The sequence below is a fragment of the Erpetoichthys calabaricus genome, chromosome 2 (genome assembly GCF_900747795.2).
Source record: "Erpetoichthys calabaricus chromosome 2, fErpCal1.3, whole genome shotgun sequence".
NCBI lineage: Eukaryota > Metazoa > Chordata > Cladistia > Polypteriformes > Polypteridae > Erpetoichthys > Erpetoichthys calabaricus.
In genome coordinates this window covers 42,544,099-42,563,765 of record NC_041395.2, presented here as the reverse complement: position 1 = coordinate 42,563,765, position 19,667 = coordinate 42,544,099, and the positions used below count along the sequence as shown (strand labels likewise).

At 33.4% G+C, this 19,667-nt stretch overlaps 1 protein-coding gene across 3 annotated transcripts in view; it reads left to right on the top strand.

Moving 5' to 3' along the window:
- Positions 1 to 19,667, top strand: part of LOC114669633 (uncharacterized) — a 362,584-nt gene that overhangs the window by 49,977 nt on the left and 292,940 nt on the right. For all 3 annotated transcript variants that reach the window (XM_051922294.1, XM_051922295.1, XM_051922296.1), the window contains exons 11-19: positions 3,432 to 3,512; positions 3,619 to 3,693; positions 4,032 to 4,115; positions 6,621 to 6,701; positions 9,228 to 9,251; positions 11,426 to 11,467; positions 11,912 to 11,938; positions 12,082 to 12,123; positions 13,393 to 13,419. In XM_051922294.1, coding sequence (XP_051778254.1) covers positions 3,432 to 3,512; positions 3,619 to 3,693; positions 4,032 to 4,115; positions 6,621 to 6,701; positions 9,228 to 9,251; positions 11,426 to 11,467; positions 11,912 to 11,938; positions 12,082 to 12,123; positions 13,393 to 13,419 — 483 coding nt within the window. The remainder of the gene's footprint in view (positions 1 to 3,431; positions 3,513 to 3,618; positions 3,694 to 4,031; positions 4,116 to 6,620; positions 6,702 to 9,227; positions 9,252 to 11,425; positions 11,468 to 11,911; positions 11,939 to 12,081; positions 12,124 to 13,392; positions 13,420 to 19,667) is intronic.

Below are 19,667 nucleotides of genomic sequence, written 5' to 3'. Positions count from 1 at the left end.
GTAACATTTACAGAAGCTAAAGACCACCAAATACTACCTCAAACATTTCGACAAGCATTAATCACCGTCTTTCCTAAACAAAATAAGGACTTGTTACAATGTGCATCATATAGACCAATTTCACTCCTGAATAATGATGTTAAGATACTCTCAAAAATCCTAGCTAGACGGATGGAGAAAGTGCTGCCCTCGGTAATATCACAAGATCAAACTGGATTTATTAAAGGCCGACATCTATCTTCAAATCTCCGACGCTTGTTTAATGTTATATATTCACCAGCAAAATCAAACACCCCAGAGATATCACTATCATTAGACGCAGAAAAGGCATTTGACATGATCGAATGGAATTACCTTTTCACTGCATTGGAGAAATTTGGGTTTGGCCCGAATATTTGTGCTTGGATTAAACTACTGTATACCAGTCCAGAAGCTTCAGTTTGTATTAACAAAATTTGCTCAGACTACTTTAAACTAGAACGTGGTACCAGACAAGGATGTCCCTTGTCGCCACTGTTGTTTGCAATCGCTATTGAACCACTGGCGGTTCACTGCCGAAATTCTCATCAGATAAAGGGGATTGTCAGAGAAGGACTGGAACAGAAAATTTCTTTATATGCAGATGATATGGTCTTATATATATCGGACCCAGAAAACACTGTCCCTGCTGTTTTAACAGCACTAACAGAATTTCAAAAGATATCTGGTCTTAGAATTAATCTGAATAAAAGTATACTCTTTCCAGTGAACTCACAAGCATATAATAATAAATTAGACACCCTACCTTTTACCATAGCAGATCAGTTTAAATACCTAGGGGTAAATATCACAAGTAAACATAAAGCTCTTTATCAACAAAATTTTGGCGTCTGTATGGAAAAAATTAAGCAAGACTTGCATAGATGGTCAACCCTTCATCTCACTCTAGCCGGAAGAATTAACATCGTTAAGATGAATATCCTTCCTAAACTTCTCTTTTTATTTCAAAACATTTCAATATATATCAATAAATCGTTTTTTAAACAGTTAGATTCAATAATAACCTCATTCATTTGGAACTCAAAACACCCACGTATCCGAAGAGCGACCCTACAAAGACCTCAGGCAGAAGGTGGCATGGCTTTACCTAATTTTCAGTTTTATTACTGGGCAGCAAACATACAAGCCATAAAAACCTGGACACAAATAAATGCACATACACAGGCTTGGTCTGCAATAGAAGTAAAATCCTGTAGTACTTCTTTATATTCCCTGCTCTGCTCTCCAATAAATGAAAGTTATCGCAAATATACTAATAACCCAATTGTGCTTTACTCACTCAGAATATGGAACCAAATTAGGAAGCATTTTAAGATGGAAAATCTTTTATCAGTGGCACCTCTGCAAGGGAACCACCTCTTTCAACCTTCGCAAGTATATCCAGTTTTTAATACCTGGAAAAGTTTTGGGATTAAAATGCTCAGAGATCTTTATATAGACAACATATTTACATCTTTTGAACAATTACGTTCAAAATTTAACCTCCCAGCTACACATTTCTTTTACTATCTTCAAATTAGAAATTTTGTTAAACAGAAATTGCCCGATTTCCCCCACCTTGCACCCTCCACAATGCTGGAAAAAATACTGCTCAATTCCGAGGAAACAAACACTATTTCCGCAATATATAAAATCTTATTAGAGTCCCTACCTTTCAAAGATCCAAGAGGACATTGGGAAGAAGATCTCTTAATCAATATATCAGAAAAGGAGTGGAAGGTAGCAAAGCAGAGAATTCACTCGAGTTCTATATGCGCAAAGCATAGAATTATTCAACTAAAAATTATATATCGAGCTCATCTGTCTCGCTTAAAACTGTCCAAAATGTTTCCAGGCCAGGATCCAACCTGCGAGCGCTGCAACCAAGCTCCTGCCTCACTGGGTCACATGTTCTGGGCCTGCACCAAACTAACATCATTTTGGACAAAAATTTTTAAGTGCCTCTCAGACAGCCTTAGTATCACAATCCCTCCTAACCCACTAACAGCTGTGTTTGGTGTCCTTCCAGATGGACTTGAATTGGAGAAGGACAAACAAACGGTGATTGCATTCACTACACTCTTGGCACGCAGACTTATTTTGTTAAATTGGAAGAATCCTAATTCTCCTCTTATAAGTCAGTGGGAAACTGATGTTTTATATTATTTGAAATTGGAAAAAATCAAATTTTCAGTTAGAGGATCTGTACAAAATTTTTAAAAAACTTGGCAGGATTTAATCAATATTATTTTAGAATAAGAGAATTAACTATTATTGCATTTAACTCCCTTCTCCATCTCTTATTTATATAGATATTTACTTCTCCCCTTCTTTTGTCTAATGTTGCCTTATTAAAAAGCTTAAAGCAATTTTCCTTTAGCTAAGCTCTCCTTCTAAGGGGTGGGGTTTGATTTGTCTTCAAATTTGTTGGGTTATAAATTGATCTGTTTGTATGGAATGATTACAATGAAAATTAATAAAATAAAAATATTAAAAAAAAAAAAAAGTGACACAGAACATTCTACTCATGTTTGATGTGCTAATAGCATAGGACATTCATTAATGATGAGTAGTGTGCTCCAATTGAGGACACAAATTAATAAAGAGATCACTTTTGATTTCTATAAAAAGTCTCTTTTTCTTTTAGCATTTTTGTACTTTCAGGTAGTTCAGGTTTTACTTTAAATTATATAAATCTGAACAGAAAGATATTAAAAAGTAAGCCTATCCTCTCTCTCCAGCTTAACAATAGCAATAAAAATGTGCTATTTTGCAAAACTGTACAGTATAGTCTCATTATTTCTTCTCTGAAGAATATATGGACATGCTATACAGAGTTCCCAGATGACTGGGGTGGGCTCTTAATGTTGGGTTTTCTCTTTGATGGTCATTTGCAAAGAGTGCTCTGAAGTTCAAATTTCTTTGTTTCCACTGGATTGGTAGCTCTTTGGATAGGAATGGACAAGTTTCTCCTGAAGACCTCTGGCCAGAACTCTACCAGGTCACAAATTCCAGTTCTTTTATTAGTGGTCTGGTGGCCAGGTCCTGTTTAAGCTAGGTATTTCTAATCCGCATAGGAAACAGTGGGTGCTAAGAAGTGGGTGAAACATTTGAGTAGTCATATTTCTGGTTAGATGTGTCGTGTTTGAGTACTCTGTGTTCTGTTGAATTCCCCAAGCAGCAAGACGGACAATCTGTAACTATACAGTATATGTGCATGTGTGTAAGATATTTAACATACTGTGGTGTCGACATATAAAACTAAAACAACTTATTCTTCACAGCAATGTGATTTGCTGAGGAATTTAGGGTACGATTTTCATCAGGTACAATTACCTTTAATTTTACAACATGGGCAGAGGCTAGTAAAGTGATAATCAATTTTTTTTGTTATTTGTTTTTTATTCTTTTAGGCTGTTATAAAACGTTAATGACTGTTTTTGCTATGGTGGGGATTCTAGCTGTTCTTGCTTATGCAGACATCCTTGACAAAGGTAATGCTTGTTAATAATTTTAAATATGCATTTGTAAATCATAAATTACAAAGGGAATGGTATTCATTTTTTATCTGAACTCATTGTGATTGTTTATTGTTTATAGCTTTACAGCTGAATCATTATGAAATTCTTGCTAAAATCTTCCATAATTGCACTGAGCAGTTCCTTTGGATTAAAGGTACAGTGTTTTTACTAATAGAACATTACATTTTTTGTGGATACCTATAGTTGAAGGATGTTTTTTTAAAAATGCTACAAATACTGTAACAGAGTTCTCATAAATAACGAGAAAACAAAGACATGGGCCATTTTGAGTAATGGCACTTGTAAATGAAATTATGCTTTCAATACTAAAGTTCTTCTTAAATGGGGAACTATTTTATAATCTGTAGATAACATAATAATTCATTTCATGATCAGTTTTACTTTGTAGATAATCATTCACAATTGAATTGATATGTTATTTGTACTTCATTAATTATAACTGTTTAAAAATTGTTTATGTTTTTTATGCAGGTCTCCTAATCGACAACTGGTCTTCTTTTCAGACATTTATATATGCTTTCTTTAACGATGTTAACAACTTTCCTGGGATTTTAGGTATAAATATTTTCCTTTTGCAGTTTGGATGTGTTACATTAGCCAATGTTCTTTGCTTTACTCTAGATTTTATACATTTTGTTTGGGACTTTTTTTCTGCTGTTTTGAGACCTCTTGAAACATAGCTTTACTTTCATTTCAAATTTTGATTTGAGATTTATTTTATTTTACAGTCATATTTTGAATTCACGTCAAACCATCTAATTTTGTCTATGATCACAGCCATTTTGAGCAACTGCTACTATGTTGAAGTACTCCATTCGTAAGGACATGTCTTTGGAAGCCATGTCAAGTAATGTCTTCAGTAAGCCAGTGCCTCATGGGACTTAGTGTCCAAGTTTGTGGATAACTCCAAGCTTACCATTACCGTTTATATTTTGTTCATTTTAGTTTGAAAGATTATTGGCTACATTCTCCACGACTTTGATTTTGATTTGCATAATGGCCTTTGTTAGTTGATACTCTGATTACTGGCTTTTGTCCTTGCTTGTCACAAGATAAAAAATTCATTTCCCACTCTGTTTTCTACTTTTAAGGTACAATAGTTTATGCAATCTAATATACTGTGTAAAACAGAATTATTTATTGTTGGTATTGTTTTGTTCATATTTCTTTATTGTAACCATGATGGTGATAGCCCAACTTAGTATGGTTAACACCATCCCTAGGTAGACTGAATACTGCTTAACAAAACACATAAAATATGATAAATAAGATAATTCAGAGACATGTCTCATATACTTATATGCATTATCTGATAGTAGATTTGCTTTAATACTTTCAGTAGTCCTTAATAATTATACATGCCTAAGTACAGTGTTACATGGAAAATGTCTTATTAGTTGTGTTCACATGAATTCAGAAAAAGCAAAAGCAATACAGGAGAACCTGGAAGTGGTGCTGGTGAGACCAGCAGGGGCTGCTTACCCTTGGGTCTGTGTGTAGATCCTGATGCCTCAGTGCAGTGATGGGGGGCACTGCGCTATAAAAATTGGCACCATCCTTTTAGATGAGATGTAAAAACTAAGTTCCTGTCTCTCTGTGGTCATAAAATACCCCTGAGCATCCCTTGAAAAGACTAGGGTATACCCCAGTGTCCAAGCTAAAATGTCCCATCACAGCCTAATCATTCTGGCCCCCTAATCATCCCCTGTCCCTAACTGGCTAACTATCTCTATTAAATCTTTACCACCTAACAGCTAATTTGTGGTTATTATTACTGTTATTATTTGGGCAAGTATGTGGTGGGTTAAGGACAATGCAAATAAATGTAAGCTCTGTAACTTGAAAGAATATCTTATAAGAAGATGTTTTTTCTTTCTTTAGTAGAACAGAGTCATAGTGTTCCTGTCATACTGTCCACAACTAGACAGTGTATAGAAGTGATTTAAAAGACTTACAGCATTTTGGTGTAAAGAGTTTGTTGTATCAAGTTTAAATTTAACTTCCACTATGCTTGAGCTGTATAATGAACTTGCGAAGCCGTATCCAGGATATTATGTGCAGATTTATATGTGCTTATTACAAAAAGACTTATCAGCATTATATAAAGTACACAGATAAACTACTGCACTGATTCCAGGATTGCAGAATATGAGCTATGAGGAGAGATTAAAGGTGATAATTTATTTCATTTTAAACAATCAGATTTTGAGGTGACACGATGTAAAGAGTTAGCATGGTAGATGTCAGGATGAATCAAGACGAATTTATTCATCAACAGCAGGTGACACAGATAAAAGCCAGATATAGAACATTTTGTTCAAGCGTCTGCAATATTTCTACTCACAGAGAAAAATAGATTCATGAAATACATTGCCAATCACAGTTATTAATATGGTATTATAGTAGATAATGGTACTGTGGGGATCCAAAATCTTGACTTAATGATTTTTTCAGTTAGGTGAATAGAAATTGTTGAGCTAAGTTGCACTAAGTAGCATTTCTCTTCAAAACTTGTCATATTCTATATTCTTATCTTGTTTGCTGTTGCCTGGATGTAGCACAGGAAGACCCTGTCTTGTCATCTGCTTAAATTCCTTGCAAATTCACTTGCATTTAGAGAAATGTTTTAGTCAACCTGCCAGTTCAAACAGGCTGGGCATGTATCTGCTGCTTCAGTCTTCATAATGCCATAGTAAATTTTCATGCATCAATGTTTTTGTCTCTTTACTGCTTTTATTGAGAATTCATTCTCCATGGGACATTTATTACTAAACATTGATAGTTTTTTAAATGAACAGGTATCATTTATAATTGGTTACATAAATAGTCTTTGCTATTATCGTTTTATATCATTGTTGTTATATTAGATGGAATTTTATACTTAATACTGTATATCCACCCATTCTCAAGTCTGCTTTATCCACTGATGATAGCAGTTTTATTTTGCTTGTGACTGTGAAAGTATTTTTTTTCTTTATTAGTTATACTGCTTTCTTTTCTGGCATACACTGAAAATTTGTGGCTTTTTTTCTCTTTAAAATGTCCTTTTCTTTAAAACAGGAGCAAGCGGATGTCCAGTACTTGGTTTTGTTTTGTATTTATGTATGCAGGTCCCTCTCATCACGACTAAGATATTGCACGGTAATCCTTAAAACTTTTTTTCATCAGTAAGACTATCTCTTATTCAATATTTTAGTAAAGTTCACAGAAAGTAATTTATTTTTAATGCACTGTACTGTTTTACTGACATCAATTGAGATAAGCTGAAAGAAAGTGAAACTTGTGAATAATGCATGACTAATTTGTACTAAGTAAGTGTAAGAGGATAGTACCAATTGCAGCCTTTTCGTTAGTTAACTTATGTACCTTATGTAACAGCAGTCTGCAGAGCCATTTATTTTAGTGTAGCTTTGTTTAATAAACGCTGGCTCAGAGTGACGTAACAAATTTCAAAAGATATTCATTTGTAAACTTTACAAATTTCAGAATTTACATACATAAAATACAGGTTAGTTTTAAGGCACAGTAAAACAAATCCATTTCAAACTGATTGAAATAAAAGAATCCTAACAATATATATCCATATTTAATCATTAAGATACAGCCAGTTGACAAAGGAGGAGAGGAAAAGAAAAACTCTAGTAAGCAGTATCCTTGGAGAAAATAAACTGAGAGTTGCAAAGTCATTGATAAAGTCAGACACAATCAGAGTTTTAAAGACCTATGCCAACTGGCCACCTACACCCTACTGGGTATTCTAGGGTGCAACATACAGTAAGTTTCCCCTAGGCAGTCTAATAAGAAGAAGACACAATCCTTTCATTCAGGCTTTCTTATGGATAGGAAAACAGGCTGGAAGTAGAGCATTGGCTCCAAGTGCAACATTGTAATACCAAGAAAAGTAACGTAATAGATAAGTGTCAGTAACCTTTCATAATTATTCAAATGCCTGCTGCATATTTTTGTATAAATACCTGAGCAGCAGACATAAGAATGACTAATCAGCTGTAGTAAGTTAAGCTTGACTACTGTGCTTGTGAGTTTTCAGCATGGATTTAAATAAAAGCTGTTATCAAAGGTGAATCTAATAATCAAGCAGGCAGATCATTCCAATCATTACACAGTTTTGGGACCCTGTAAATAAAAGATCTTTGGAATCTTTAGTAGACCTGCATCTTGAGATCTTAACAAAGTCAAAGATGTTAAAGCTGAAGTCACTTCCTCCTTCTTACAAATGGTATTAGACAATTTAACTTACACCTGTAATTTCAGACACAGTTTCTGTGTACAGATCATAAGGTTATTAAATAGCCAGTCATAATAACAAATGTTGTAAGTGTTCTTGTATGTGTAGTTAGCATATAATTGTATACATGTTGCATTCTCTTAATGATGGTTTTTTTTGTATGTCTATTGTTGTTATTGCATTACTGTCACTATTCTGAGGAGACATTCAAGTAAGAAATTAATTATACTATGTACACATGACAATAAACTTTAACTTGAAGAAAAAAACTCACCATAAATGCTAGAAACACTCAAAATAACAAATACAGCTTTTATGAGCTGCAGTAAAGCCATGCTCCTAGGAATGAAACATTGCTGTGGAAGGAAACAGTGATGTCATTGGAACCGCTGGATTAAAATAGCAGAATTTAACAAAAGTATAATTTTATCTAAAATGACACAAATATGCTTTTTACTGCATTTGTGCAAACTCGTTACACAGGTCTATACTCAAGATCATTGTCGCCTTTAAAAAATGAATATGTAAAGTTAGTTATGAGGCTTTTGTTTTATATTTGGACTCATGTCAACTTGGCATGTCTACTGTATTTCTGCATGCAAAATTTTAGTTTTCATTTTTAAGATGACATTATTGTTCAAAAGTACATCTAGAGTGAAAGATACACACTTTTTTTTTTTCCTGTTCAGGATTTCTTTTTTAATTAAAGAACAAGTTCAGTAAGTTGTTGGTAACAAAGCAACAGTTGTAAAAACGTCTTAAAGTTTTTGAGGTCATTGCTAAAAAATCACCTTCCTTTCAGCCTGAAAGAGATCAATGTATTGTACTATAAAAATAGGACAATAGGAGAAATACCCCTGCTTTCATCCCATACAGTAGGTGATATTAAAGTAAATGAAAGCATTTAATTGTGTAATTGGTTATAGACATACTGTATAAGACATTTAAAAATAACTCTTGAAAAAACATTTATGCAGTTTCCACAAATTCCAAAAATATATATAGCGTTCAAGCAAGATTTCATAGATCTATAAGAAATGGAAAGCTAATGTATACGTATGGTTGAGATAATCCATCCACCCATTATCCGACCCGCTATATTCTAACTACAGGGTCATGGGGGTCTGCTGGAACTAATCCCAGCCAACACAGAGCGCAAGGCAGGAACAAATCCCAGGCAGGGCGCCAGCCCACCTCAGTGGTTGAAATAATGTTTTTCAAAATAACAGACAACTTCTTTAGTATTTGTAAAACCACAGAACCCATGGGTATAACATGGTTATCATATTTTTAAACTAAATCAGAAATTATCTTAGTATAACTTAATTTTTCTGATGTTACTTTCCATGGAGAATGGTGCCAAAAGCACAGTTAAATGTACCATTTGCCTGATTCATTTCTCCTTTTTCTTGTTTGTATAGGTAATTCAGAGAGGATACAAAATGGTATGTATTAAAGAAGAAGTTAACAATGTAGAAAATATGTATTCTGATCAAAATGTCCATAAAACACAATATTTATGTGAATGGAAATTAATCTTAAGGATGTATAAAGATTTGATGTATAAATATACCATTTTTTTCCAGCCTAAATTATGCCTGAATTTTTTATTTTAATTTTATTGATTTTATTGTAATCACACAACATTACATACAAATAGATCAGTTTTTACAAAAATAGGATTGAAAACAAATCAACCCCCACCCCTGAGAAAGAGTGCATGGCCAGCAGAGTAAAACTTAAGTCAAGTCAAGTTGGGGAGCATGCACTGTTATAGTGTGTTGCCGCACCCACTACATGTCGAAACAGTTCGGGATCCCGGTTGGCAACCTCCCAGGCAGACACGCAGTTCAGTCATACCCTCCAGAAATTACCCTCTATCTGCTGCAGCCAGGTGTTACGTGGGCGACCCCTTGGCCTGGTCCAGTCACTTGGGTCCCCAACAATGAGGACCTTATGAGCCTGATCACCCTTGGGGAAACGCGCCACATGGCCGTAGTGCCGTAACTGACGCTCCCTCACAATGCAGGTAATGTGCCTCATTCGGGACTCCATGAGCAACCGCTCATTTGACACAAAGTCAAACCAACGGTACCCAAGGATTTTCCTAGTTAGACACAGTACCAAAGGAGTCCAGTCTTCGTCTCAGGTCACTGGATAGCGTCCATGTCTCACAACCATATAGCAAGACAGGAAGCACCAGGACTCTAAAGACTTGGACCTTTGTCCCTTTGCATAGATATCGGAAGCGCCACACACCCCTTTCCAGCGACCTCATGATCCCCCGTGCTCTTTCAATTTGTCTGCTGACTTCACAGGAAGAGTCACCAGAGACATAAATGTCACTGCCAAAAGCTAGTAAAAATAAGGAAATAGATGAATTAATAAGTAAAGATAAATGGAGAAGAAATCGAAATGGGGAGAGAATCTGCTTCCTCAGTGCTTTAAATGCTTATTCTAAAATGTTATTGATTAGATCTTGCCAAGTTCTGAAAAAGTTCTGCACAGATCTTCTAAGTGCAAATCTGATTTTTTCCAGTTTCAAATAGTATATAACATCAGTTACCCACTGACTTAGAATAGGTGAGTTAGGATTCTTCCAGTTGAGCAAGATAAGTCTATGTGCGAATGCCTGAATTTGAAGCATGGGGATGAGTATTCATTGATCTTAACAACTCCTCCTCATATTTAATTTTTCAGACTATTTAGCTGTATCTTCCAAATGTGTGGCATTTTTTAATTTAAGTGCCTTTTCATTGAAGTATTGTGAAAATTGCCTGCCGTTTGCTGACAGTGGAACACTTTTGACTGACCATCAATTTTGGCAAATGAAATCCACAGAATGAGTCATTGACAAGTGTTGAGACTTTTGTATTCGGTTCTAAAAGGGAAAGCTTGACTGATAGATGAAAAGACCAATAAAATCCACAGTCTCAGATGCCAGCAGTGAGGGATACTTAACACATGCACATAAATCAATGATCATTCTTAACTAAATTTATGACTGCATGGACAGGTTGTAAATATTATTTAATACGGATACCAGCAGCCACACACTTGTGTATACATTATGCACAAAGATGATTGTGGTGAAAGTTAAAATTACAAAAAATAGTTTCAACTTTTTTTTTTTTTTTTTTCATTTTTATTTATATCTAGTTTTCATTCAGGGAAATGATGATTTTTTTTTCATTAACAACATATTTTTGTTTTAGTTTTTATTAACATTAATAACACTGGAATCATGTAACCATGTTAGGTAAAAATGCACTATCACACAGCTAGAACTGATTATCAAAGAACCTCGTTTTCAAATTATTAAAAATATTACAGTTTTTAACCTGTCTTGTCTGTATTTGTTTGTGCTTGTTCATTACTGTCTGTTATTAGATGCAACTAGGAAGGCAAGTTTCACATTTTCTTCTTTAAACATGACTAAATAAAAACCTTGAACCTTAGGCAACTACATAGTGGAAGAATGTCTGCATGTGTGAACTCTCTTCAAGGTCACCATCCTTAAACCTGCATGACCCAAACGGCTATCACAATTATAAAAAAGAAAAACACTTTTAAAAAATTTCATGTTAACATTCCTTTCCTTGATTTTACCTTATTACAGATGATTTAGTCAAGCGTGATGACAATAAGAAATGGAAAGAAGGTATGTATTCACGTTTAAATTCACAGTATATGAAACATTCACTTTTAACAAAATCCCAAAAAACAGAAGCTAAATGTGAAGAGCACATAAAATGAATTATTTTTAATTTATTTAGCATTTTTTTATTATTAATTAATGTAAATCTGAGTCATTTGGAAGAACACATGAGAAGAAAATATTGGAAAAGCATTGGAATAATAACTAGTGCCATTAAAACCTAAAGAAAATATTTGAAAATATATACAGTTCAGTAACAGTTGTTTCTGGAAACACTTTATTTTCTATTCATGTCTGTATTTTATGTATTTTTTTTTTTGTTTTGTCTTCATTTAATTCTAATAATCTTTCAGAATTCTCCAAAAATAAGAAAATGCATAATTGCTATCCATCTTAATTATTTTGGTGCATAATGCGTAACCAGAGATTAAAAATTTTTTCTTTCAGAATATGATGCACTCAGGGCTAAATATGGTAAGAATGTTAACTTTATGATACACAGTATCTTGCTCGACTTGATCATTTAAAGAAAGCTCTCTCAGAGCACATTTATGAATTGAAAAACACTCAAAAAAGTTTACATTAACATTTCTTTCCTTCATTTTACCTTATTACAGATGATTTAGTCAAGCGTGATGACAGAAAGAAATGGAAAGAAGGTATGTATTCACGTTTAAATTCACAGTATATAAAACATTCACTTTTAACAAAATCCCAAAAAACGAAACTAAATGTGAAGAGCACATAAAATGAATTATTTTTAATTTATTTAGCATTTTTTTATTATTAAATAATGTAAATCTGAGTCATTTGCAAGAACACGTGAGAAGAAAATACAATTGTCTGCAACTGGGCTATAATTACTCCTAAAGCCTAAAAATATACTAAGAATTGCCTGCTTTTGAAATGTACTTTGTTTGATTTCACTGTAAGTCTCAACATTATGCTCAGTAGTTTATTGGTCTCTTCATGTGAACAATTACAGGTAATATTCTTTCAGCAGTGGCATTAAAAAAACAAGAACATTTTATTATGTCAGTTTTCTTAACACTGTGTGTAGTTTAGGGTTATTGAGGATTTTAGTGGAGTGGAGTCCAGCAGTAACAGATGAAAGGCAGGTGTTCATGCTACCTCAGTTTATTCTCAGGCAAAATGGAGAGAGAAACATTATGTGTCATTGCCTTTTGATGACACAAACGGAATCATCTTTTGCAAGGTTTCTTTCCAAATCTGTTACTGCAGCCTCAGGGTAAAAAGAGGATCCTCATCAAGGTGCACTTCAAGTATTAACCTTACACAAGTCAAGTGAGGATTAGTGTCTTTTCCATAGATTAAGTGTCCTAATAATTAAAGTTATTTAATGTGATTTAATGGTATCAAGTTAGAATAAAAATCAGTTTAATTAAACAGTACATGTTAGGTACAGGAATTTGTCTTGGCACATTTAGATCTGCTAAAGACGAGCATCACACAGGTTCTTAAAAAGCATTATAATGTCACACAGGACTATATAAGAGGTGGGGAGACACACAAAAAGCACAGTTCATAATGTGTGCTCACAGCACAGCGTAGATATATGAGATACTTCAGAAAGGTTTGGGAAAACATTTGTACATTCTTTTGCAATTGGAGAACAGGTTGAGTTTAAAAAGAAACAACTTTTAATAGTTAAAAACATTGGAATAATAACTAGTGCAATTAAAACCTAAAGAAAATATCTGAAAATATATACACTTTAGTAACAATTTTTTCTGGAAACACTTTATTTTCTGTTCATGTCTGTATTTTATGTATTTTTTTTGTTTTGTTTTCATTTTATTCTAATAATCTTTCTGAATTCTCCAAAATAAGAAAATGCATAATTGTTATCCATCTTAATTATTTTGGTGCTTAATGCGTAACCAGAGATTAAAATTTTTTTCTTTCAGAATCTGATGCACTCAGGGCTAAATATGGTAAGAATGTTAACTTTATGATGCACAGTATCTTGCTCGACTTGATCATTTAAAGAAAGCTCTCTTTAAGTACAGTGAGTGAATCAAAGATAGACAGGTTTGGTATGTTGTATAGTAGTGTTTCTCAACCAGTGGGTTTTACCCCAAATATGGGTTGCTGAACACCCTAAATGCGTCATCAACTTTAGTTTAAAAAGAAATGCCATTGCTTCATTAGGAATACCAGTGAGCAGGGATAAGTTCCTCAAATGCCTTGTATTAGTCTCACAACATTCATCCCAAAAACTTAAACCAAATAGAAATGTTTTAAGAACATACAACCCATATTTTCTGAGGTATGGTGAGCAACAGCCATTATGCATTTTTTGTGCTTATCTGTGGTACGATATTTCCAAACAAATTCATAAATCCTTCAGCAGCAAAGACATTTGAAAGTAAAATATGTTACTTAAAGAACTAAATTGTTTGACTTTTTAAAATGAATAATTCAAATCTTAACTCTTCATAAAAAACATTTTAGTATGTTTGTACAACAAGCCAGCATGCTCTCAGGGCATCATCTCATTGCACATTCAATTGCCAAATATAAGAAAACGCACACAATTGCAAAACAGTTTGTCTTGCCTTATGCAGCAGATATCTGCACCGAAATTGACGAGTCAGCTTCAGCACAATAAAACATATTACTCTATGCATTTTTTTTATTTACCCCTGATTTTGGCAAACTTTTGAAAATCGGATATAAGTGTAGGTTACCTATGGAAAAGACAAATCAAAACGAAATTTGTTCCAGTATTAAATACACACGTGTCAAGTAATTTTAAGGTGAATACCATGTGTATTTAATTTGTTATGTACACTGTATTTAAATGTTGACTATGTATTTACTGTTATTTGTTAATGTGTGCCATTCACAGAAAAATGCTGGCTCATTTACTTTAAAATACTGATAATAATGAGTTATCAGTGAATAAAAATTGATAAAATGTGGAGCTTTAGACCAGAAGGGTTCACTGAAAAAAATAACTTGTTGGATAAACTTAAAAAAATTATGGCAATCAATTGCATTCACCTTTTTAAGTTCTTTCAACTAACACTACTTAAGTAAATCCTACAAAGGTATTAATGTAAATTTAACATTGCTTTTTGAGTTGAGTGAAAATAAAAATGTGATACGAACTTTTTGGATTAACTAACATTTTCTATTACAAAATTATTACTTTTTTAAGTTGAAACAACTAGTGTTCATAATTTAACCCTACTCAAATGGTTTATGTATAAGTAACACAAGATTTTAATTGGAATAAACTTAAAAAGGTTTACGCAATCGATTGCCATAATTTTTTTGAGTAAGCGTAACTCAATATTCTTACCTTTTCAAACAGAAGTCATAAAAGTGGAAAAAAGCACAAAAAGCACAAGAGTATAGTTTTTGTAATTTAATGTATAAAACATTATTACAATATTTTTCTTTACAAATAACAGTAATTACAATGTAGATTTTATTTTACCTTTATTTTCTCTTCGCAAAATCCTACAGCCATCTTATGGGCTCATTAACACTGAAATTTACTTTACAATCCAAATTGTTCATTTCCTTCTGAATGTTTGCTAGTCATAGTATGTAACTTTTACAAAATAAGGTTAACTGTGAAGCTGTAAACTTAATAACCTCAACAAAATCTTGTGTACAGTAGGGCCTCTAAGTGGAAAAAAAATCCAGCAAACAATACTTTTTTGTCTGATATATGGTCATATATACATACATATAAAACAATATGCTCTTCTACTATTGCAGTAAATAAAGTGGGTGCAAAAAATAAAGCATTAACATTAGCACATTAACCTGTTTTTTACAGAAAAAACCTTTGAACTAAGTTTCAGACCATCCAATTCCAAAAACAATTTTTGGAATACTTCAAAAGTATATCTTAGCTCTTTAGGGTAACTTAGATTAAGTGAATATATAACACCTAGTAATATGGCACACGCTTTTGCAAAGTTACCAAGGTTATTAACAGCTTCAATTCCCTCAACAACCACACCAATATCTGCTGGTTCTGCATCAGGAGCTCCTTCATGCTTTATGATAAATACTTTCAGAGCATACTGACTCCAGTCAGACTGAATACTATCAGCTTCAACATCCTAAAAAAATAAAAAGCCATAATTAATATCAATAACAAATACATCTACATTTCAAAGGAATACTCCACAAATAAACAAACACTTTAACTGTTCCTTGTCCTACACTGGTAGAGCTGGCTAAGAAGAATTTTAATCTCAAGTTTTAAAGCAAAACAAATCATGATTCAATAAAATGCAATAGAAACTGATTCTGAATAACACCAAACAATATCAAAATGTTTGTGAAAAAATCTCAGATTAATAATGTTGTATAATCAAGATGGATGACATCCAGTGTAGAGGGCATCTCCGAACAAATGAGATCAACTTTCAAACCCATTCTAGATTTGACTTGGCCATTATTTGGGTTTTCATTGTTTTATGCAACAGCATCCATATGTGTTATTTTTGACAAGCAACAGGACAATATACTATCAAAGCAAAGAAAAAATAAAGTAATATAAACTACTGAGTGAAAGAATATAGTGTTACTAACATATTATAGTAGTATGCAATGGTGATATAAAAATATTATATGTATTTTATTTATTAGTTTGTCAGAGCTGTGATATAGATTAGAACTTTTTTTTTCTTATTATTTTTAACTCCGCTCAGTCAATGAAATATTGAGAAACAGGCTTTATCTAAGCAAACAGAAGAGGAAAAAAAAAAATTAAAATGGATCCACTTACCACATACTCTTTGAGAAGATCCTCCACATTTTCACCAAGATACTTCATCAAACAGCGGAGAACAATCTCTCTTCGCTTGTGGATAGTACTTTCCTGTTTAAAACAGTATTAAGAGGCATTGTGAAAAAGCAACCAAACCACATCATTTAACATATATTGCTGCAAGAATTAATTTATTTTTCTTACCCCAAGTAAGACATCTAACATCATCTGGATTTCTTTTCGGACAGCACCTCCCTTTTTCCGGAAAATACTTATCAGCCTTGGTGTAAATTTATCCAGAGAAGACATAAACTTTTCAGCCAGATGGATTGTTGTAATTCTCAAGAATTCTTCGCTGATCTGCAAAGGCAGAACACAAACCATAAAGTGGAACTAATTTAAGAACAGTTTTGAAATGATCACAAACAGGTGCTTTTTATAAGCTGTAAAACTACACCATATTACACATAAAAAAGAAACTATAACAATTCAAAATAATTTAGAAGTTAATTTACTTTAATATTTTTTCAGTACCTGAGTGGCATTGAAGAGCGCTGGCCATCTTGATTTGAAATCTTCAATCCTTGGAAACTCATTCAGAATTTCCTGCCTTCGAAGAGAAAATGTTTTGGCCATTTTTTGGCTGATAACACTGTGATTGTCTTTCTTTTTCACCTCGGTCAAAAGCTCCTCTCTTTCTTTTTCAAGGCTTTGCTTTGTTTCCCCTAATGGATAAGGTGGAAGATAATTCACTTCTGCCTTCTTAGGTTTTTTAATATTTCTTGATGAAGACTTTTCCTGCAACTGCTTCTTCTTTACTGAATTCACCATCAGCTCAGGGCATCCAAGGGACCTTAATTTTGTCCAGTAATTGGCCATTTTGTATTTTAAGCTGGTCTGCCAGCCATAATAACCAGAGTGAGAGCCTGGCTCCTTCAAACATGGGTGCTTTGCAATCAAAGCTTCTGCTACTGCACAAATCTGGACATTTGAGGGGTATGCTACATACTGGAAAATGGATTCTGCTAATTTTTCTAGAATATCAGTCTTGATAGATGGACTGTTTAAAAGAGTACCTTCTTTTCTGTAGGCTTCATTACCATGTTCAAGAGCTAGCTCTGTATCATATTTAAAGGATGGAATTGTAAAATTTTCAGGCCAAGGCTGTGACCGCTGCAAGTCACTTTTTGGGGTAGGGAACACATCAGTATTTGAAGATGAAAAAGAACAACTGTCATCAGATGGCTCTTGATTACCTTCTATCTGATTTGATGAACAAGAGGCAGTTTCGTGGGAAAGTGTTGAAGAGCATACCACTTTTATAGTATCTTTGTCACTAATCTCATCTGTTGACATTAAAGTAAAGAACTGATTGTCAAACTCACTGTCTTGGTACTGCAGGTTGAAATCTTCCTGAAGGTCAAAAGCTTCTTGTACCATGGATTTTAATTCTAAAATGGTGCCTGGTATGCCAGAACTCAAAACCATTTTCTGGATGTTGTCATCCGGTAGTATGACTCTTAATTTTGCAGAAAGAGACATGGCACCCTAACAAATCAAAACTATAACAAAGAAAGAAACATTAGTTTGTCTTACATCTGTAGTATACTTGAAGGGCTTCATATAAGATATTTACACTTAAACTGTTATTAAACATTAATGTATTCTACATCATTGAAAAGTAAATCATTAAGCATCTTTAAATCTGTTTAAAAGTTCGAACATCAAGCTTCCGAAACATCTCTCTAGGAAGAAAAAGTAATGTGCCGTTTCAACGTAACTAAACGTTGTCCTCCAACTGTATAATCAGCTAATGGACATACATCTATAAGTTCCCATTGTTCAATTACAAGTACATGGCTTGAAGGGGAAAAAAAGATATTCGGCAGGTTTTGGTTACGAGAAGAATAATGAAAAGTTACTTGTAATAAATACCATAATCATACACATTCACGCTTTAACTCAGTTCTTTAGAACGTTATGGACACATTAACAACACAAATTCCTACCTGCTAAAAGCCTGCGATTAACCCGCAGTACATAAACATTTTAACAAGCTGTTCACATTATCGTAACTTATATGGAATGTAAGTTATTAACGTGTTAACAAAACTGCGCACATTGCAAAAACACACATGAAATGTAAGTTATTAATATCTTACCAAACTGTTTTACAAAGAAAAATGGCTTCTGTTCCTAAAGACCCGCCAGTTCCATAAATATAAATCAGATGATCAATGTGCACAAATCAGAAGCTGTTCAGTGAGCATACATGTAGAATGGTCTCTGTGCACGAATCAGAAACTGCTCAGTAAACATGCGCAAAAGAACCCCCGCCCCCCCACCATGTATAATTGGATTTAAACAATAAACTTAGTAGAGGCAATGTAATAATTAATGTAAAGATGAAAGTCTGCGTATTTCGTTGGATAAACTATTAAATATAAATAAATTCAAAATTATACAAACTTTATGTAAAATAAACTCACTTATGTGAGTTAAATAAGCTAGACCAAAAAATGATTTTTTTCAGTGTTGAGAATCACTAGTGTAGACTCAGAGAATGGTATGAAAATCATATTGGGATCTTACACTATATGCATGATGTTAAATTTTTTGCTGGACTTTGTGCTATTTGTTGATTTAAAAGTCTGTGGAATCCACTAAGAGGAGTTTCCACACCCATACACAAACTTGACTCCTCTCCTTTTATTTACTCTTCTGTTAGATCTATTATTATCCTATTCTTTATGTATTATCTTAAATGCCTTTCTATTAGGCTTTAGATTACTGTGAGGTTGTTTTTCTTTTGAAGGTTAATGTTTTATGTTTGTTTTCAACATCAGTGCTCTCTTTTTTTAGTGAACTCACATCCCAAGGGGTTAGTACCTCAGATGGTTAAAATCCCATTTGATTGTGAGGGTCTCCCTTTCCCTGTATCATGTTAAGAGTGATTTTCTAGTTTTAAGATATGCTTTAGTTTTAGTTTTTATTTAGTTTTTAATTTTGTGTTTTAGGTTTTATTTTTTTTTTTTCTTCTTCTTTTTCATTTAGTTTAATTTTTCAGTTACCAACTTTTAGTTTTTGTTACTTTTTTTAGTTTTGCATTACTCATCAATAATGTGGACAAGTGTAAAAACACAGTTTTTCTTTATAGTGATTACATCTTGCCTGAAGAAGGGGCCTGAGTTGCCTCGAAAGCTTGCATATTGTAATCTTTCTAGTTAGCCAATAAAAGGTGTCATTTTGCTTGGCTTTTCTTTATAGTGTTCGAAATTGATGTAATTCGTGTTTTACCTGTCACCTTAATACATACACTTTTACTATCTGTGACAAAACCCTTATTTTCTTATCATAATGTGAGAGTTCAAGGCTTCCAGTATAATCATAAAATGCAAGAATCAAATAACAAGTGTGCTGTGATGCCATTAACCTAAAACAAGTTTA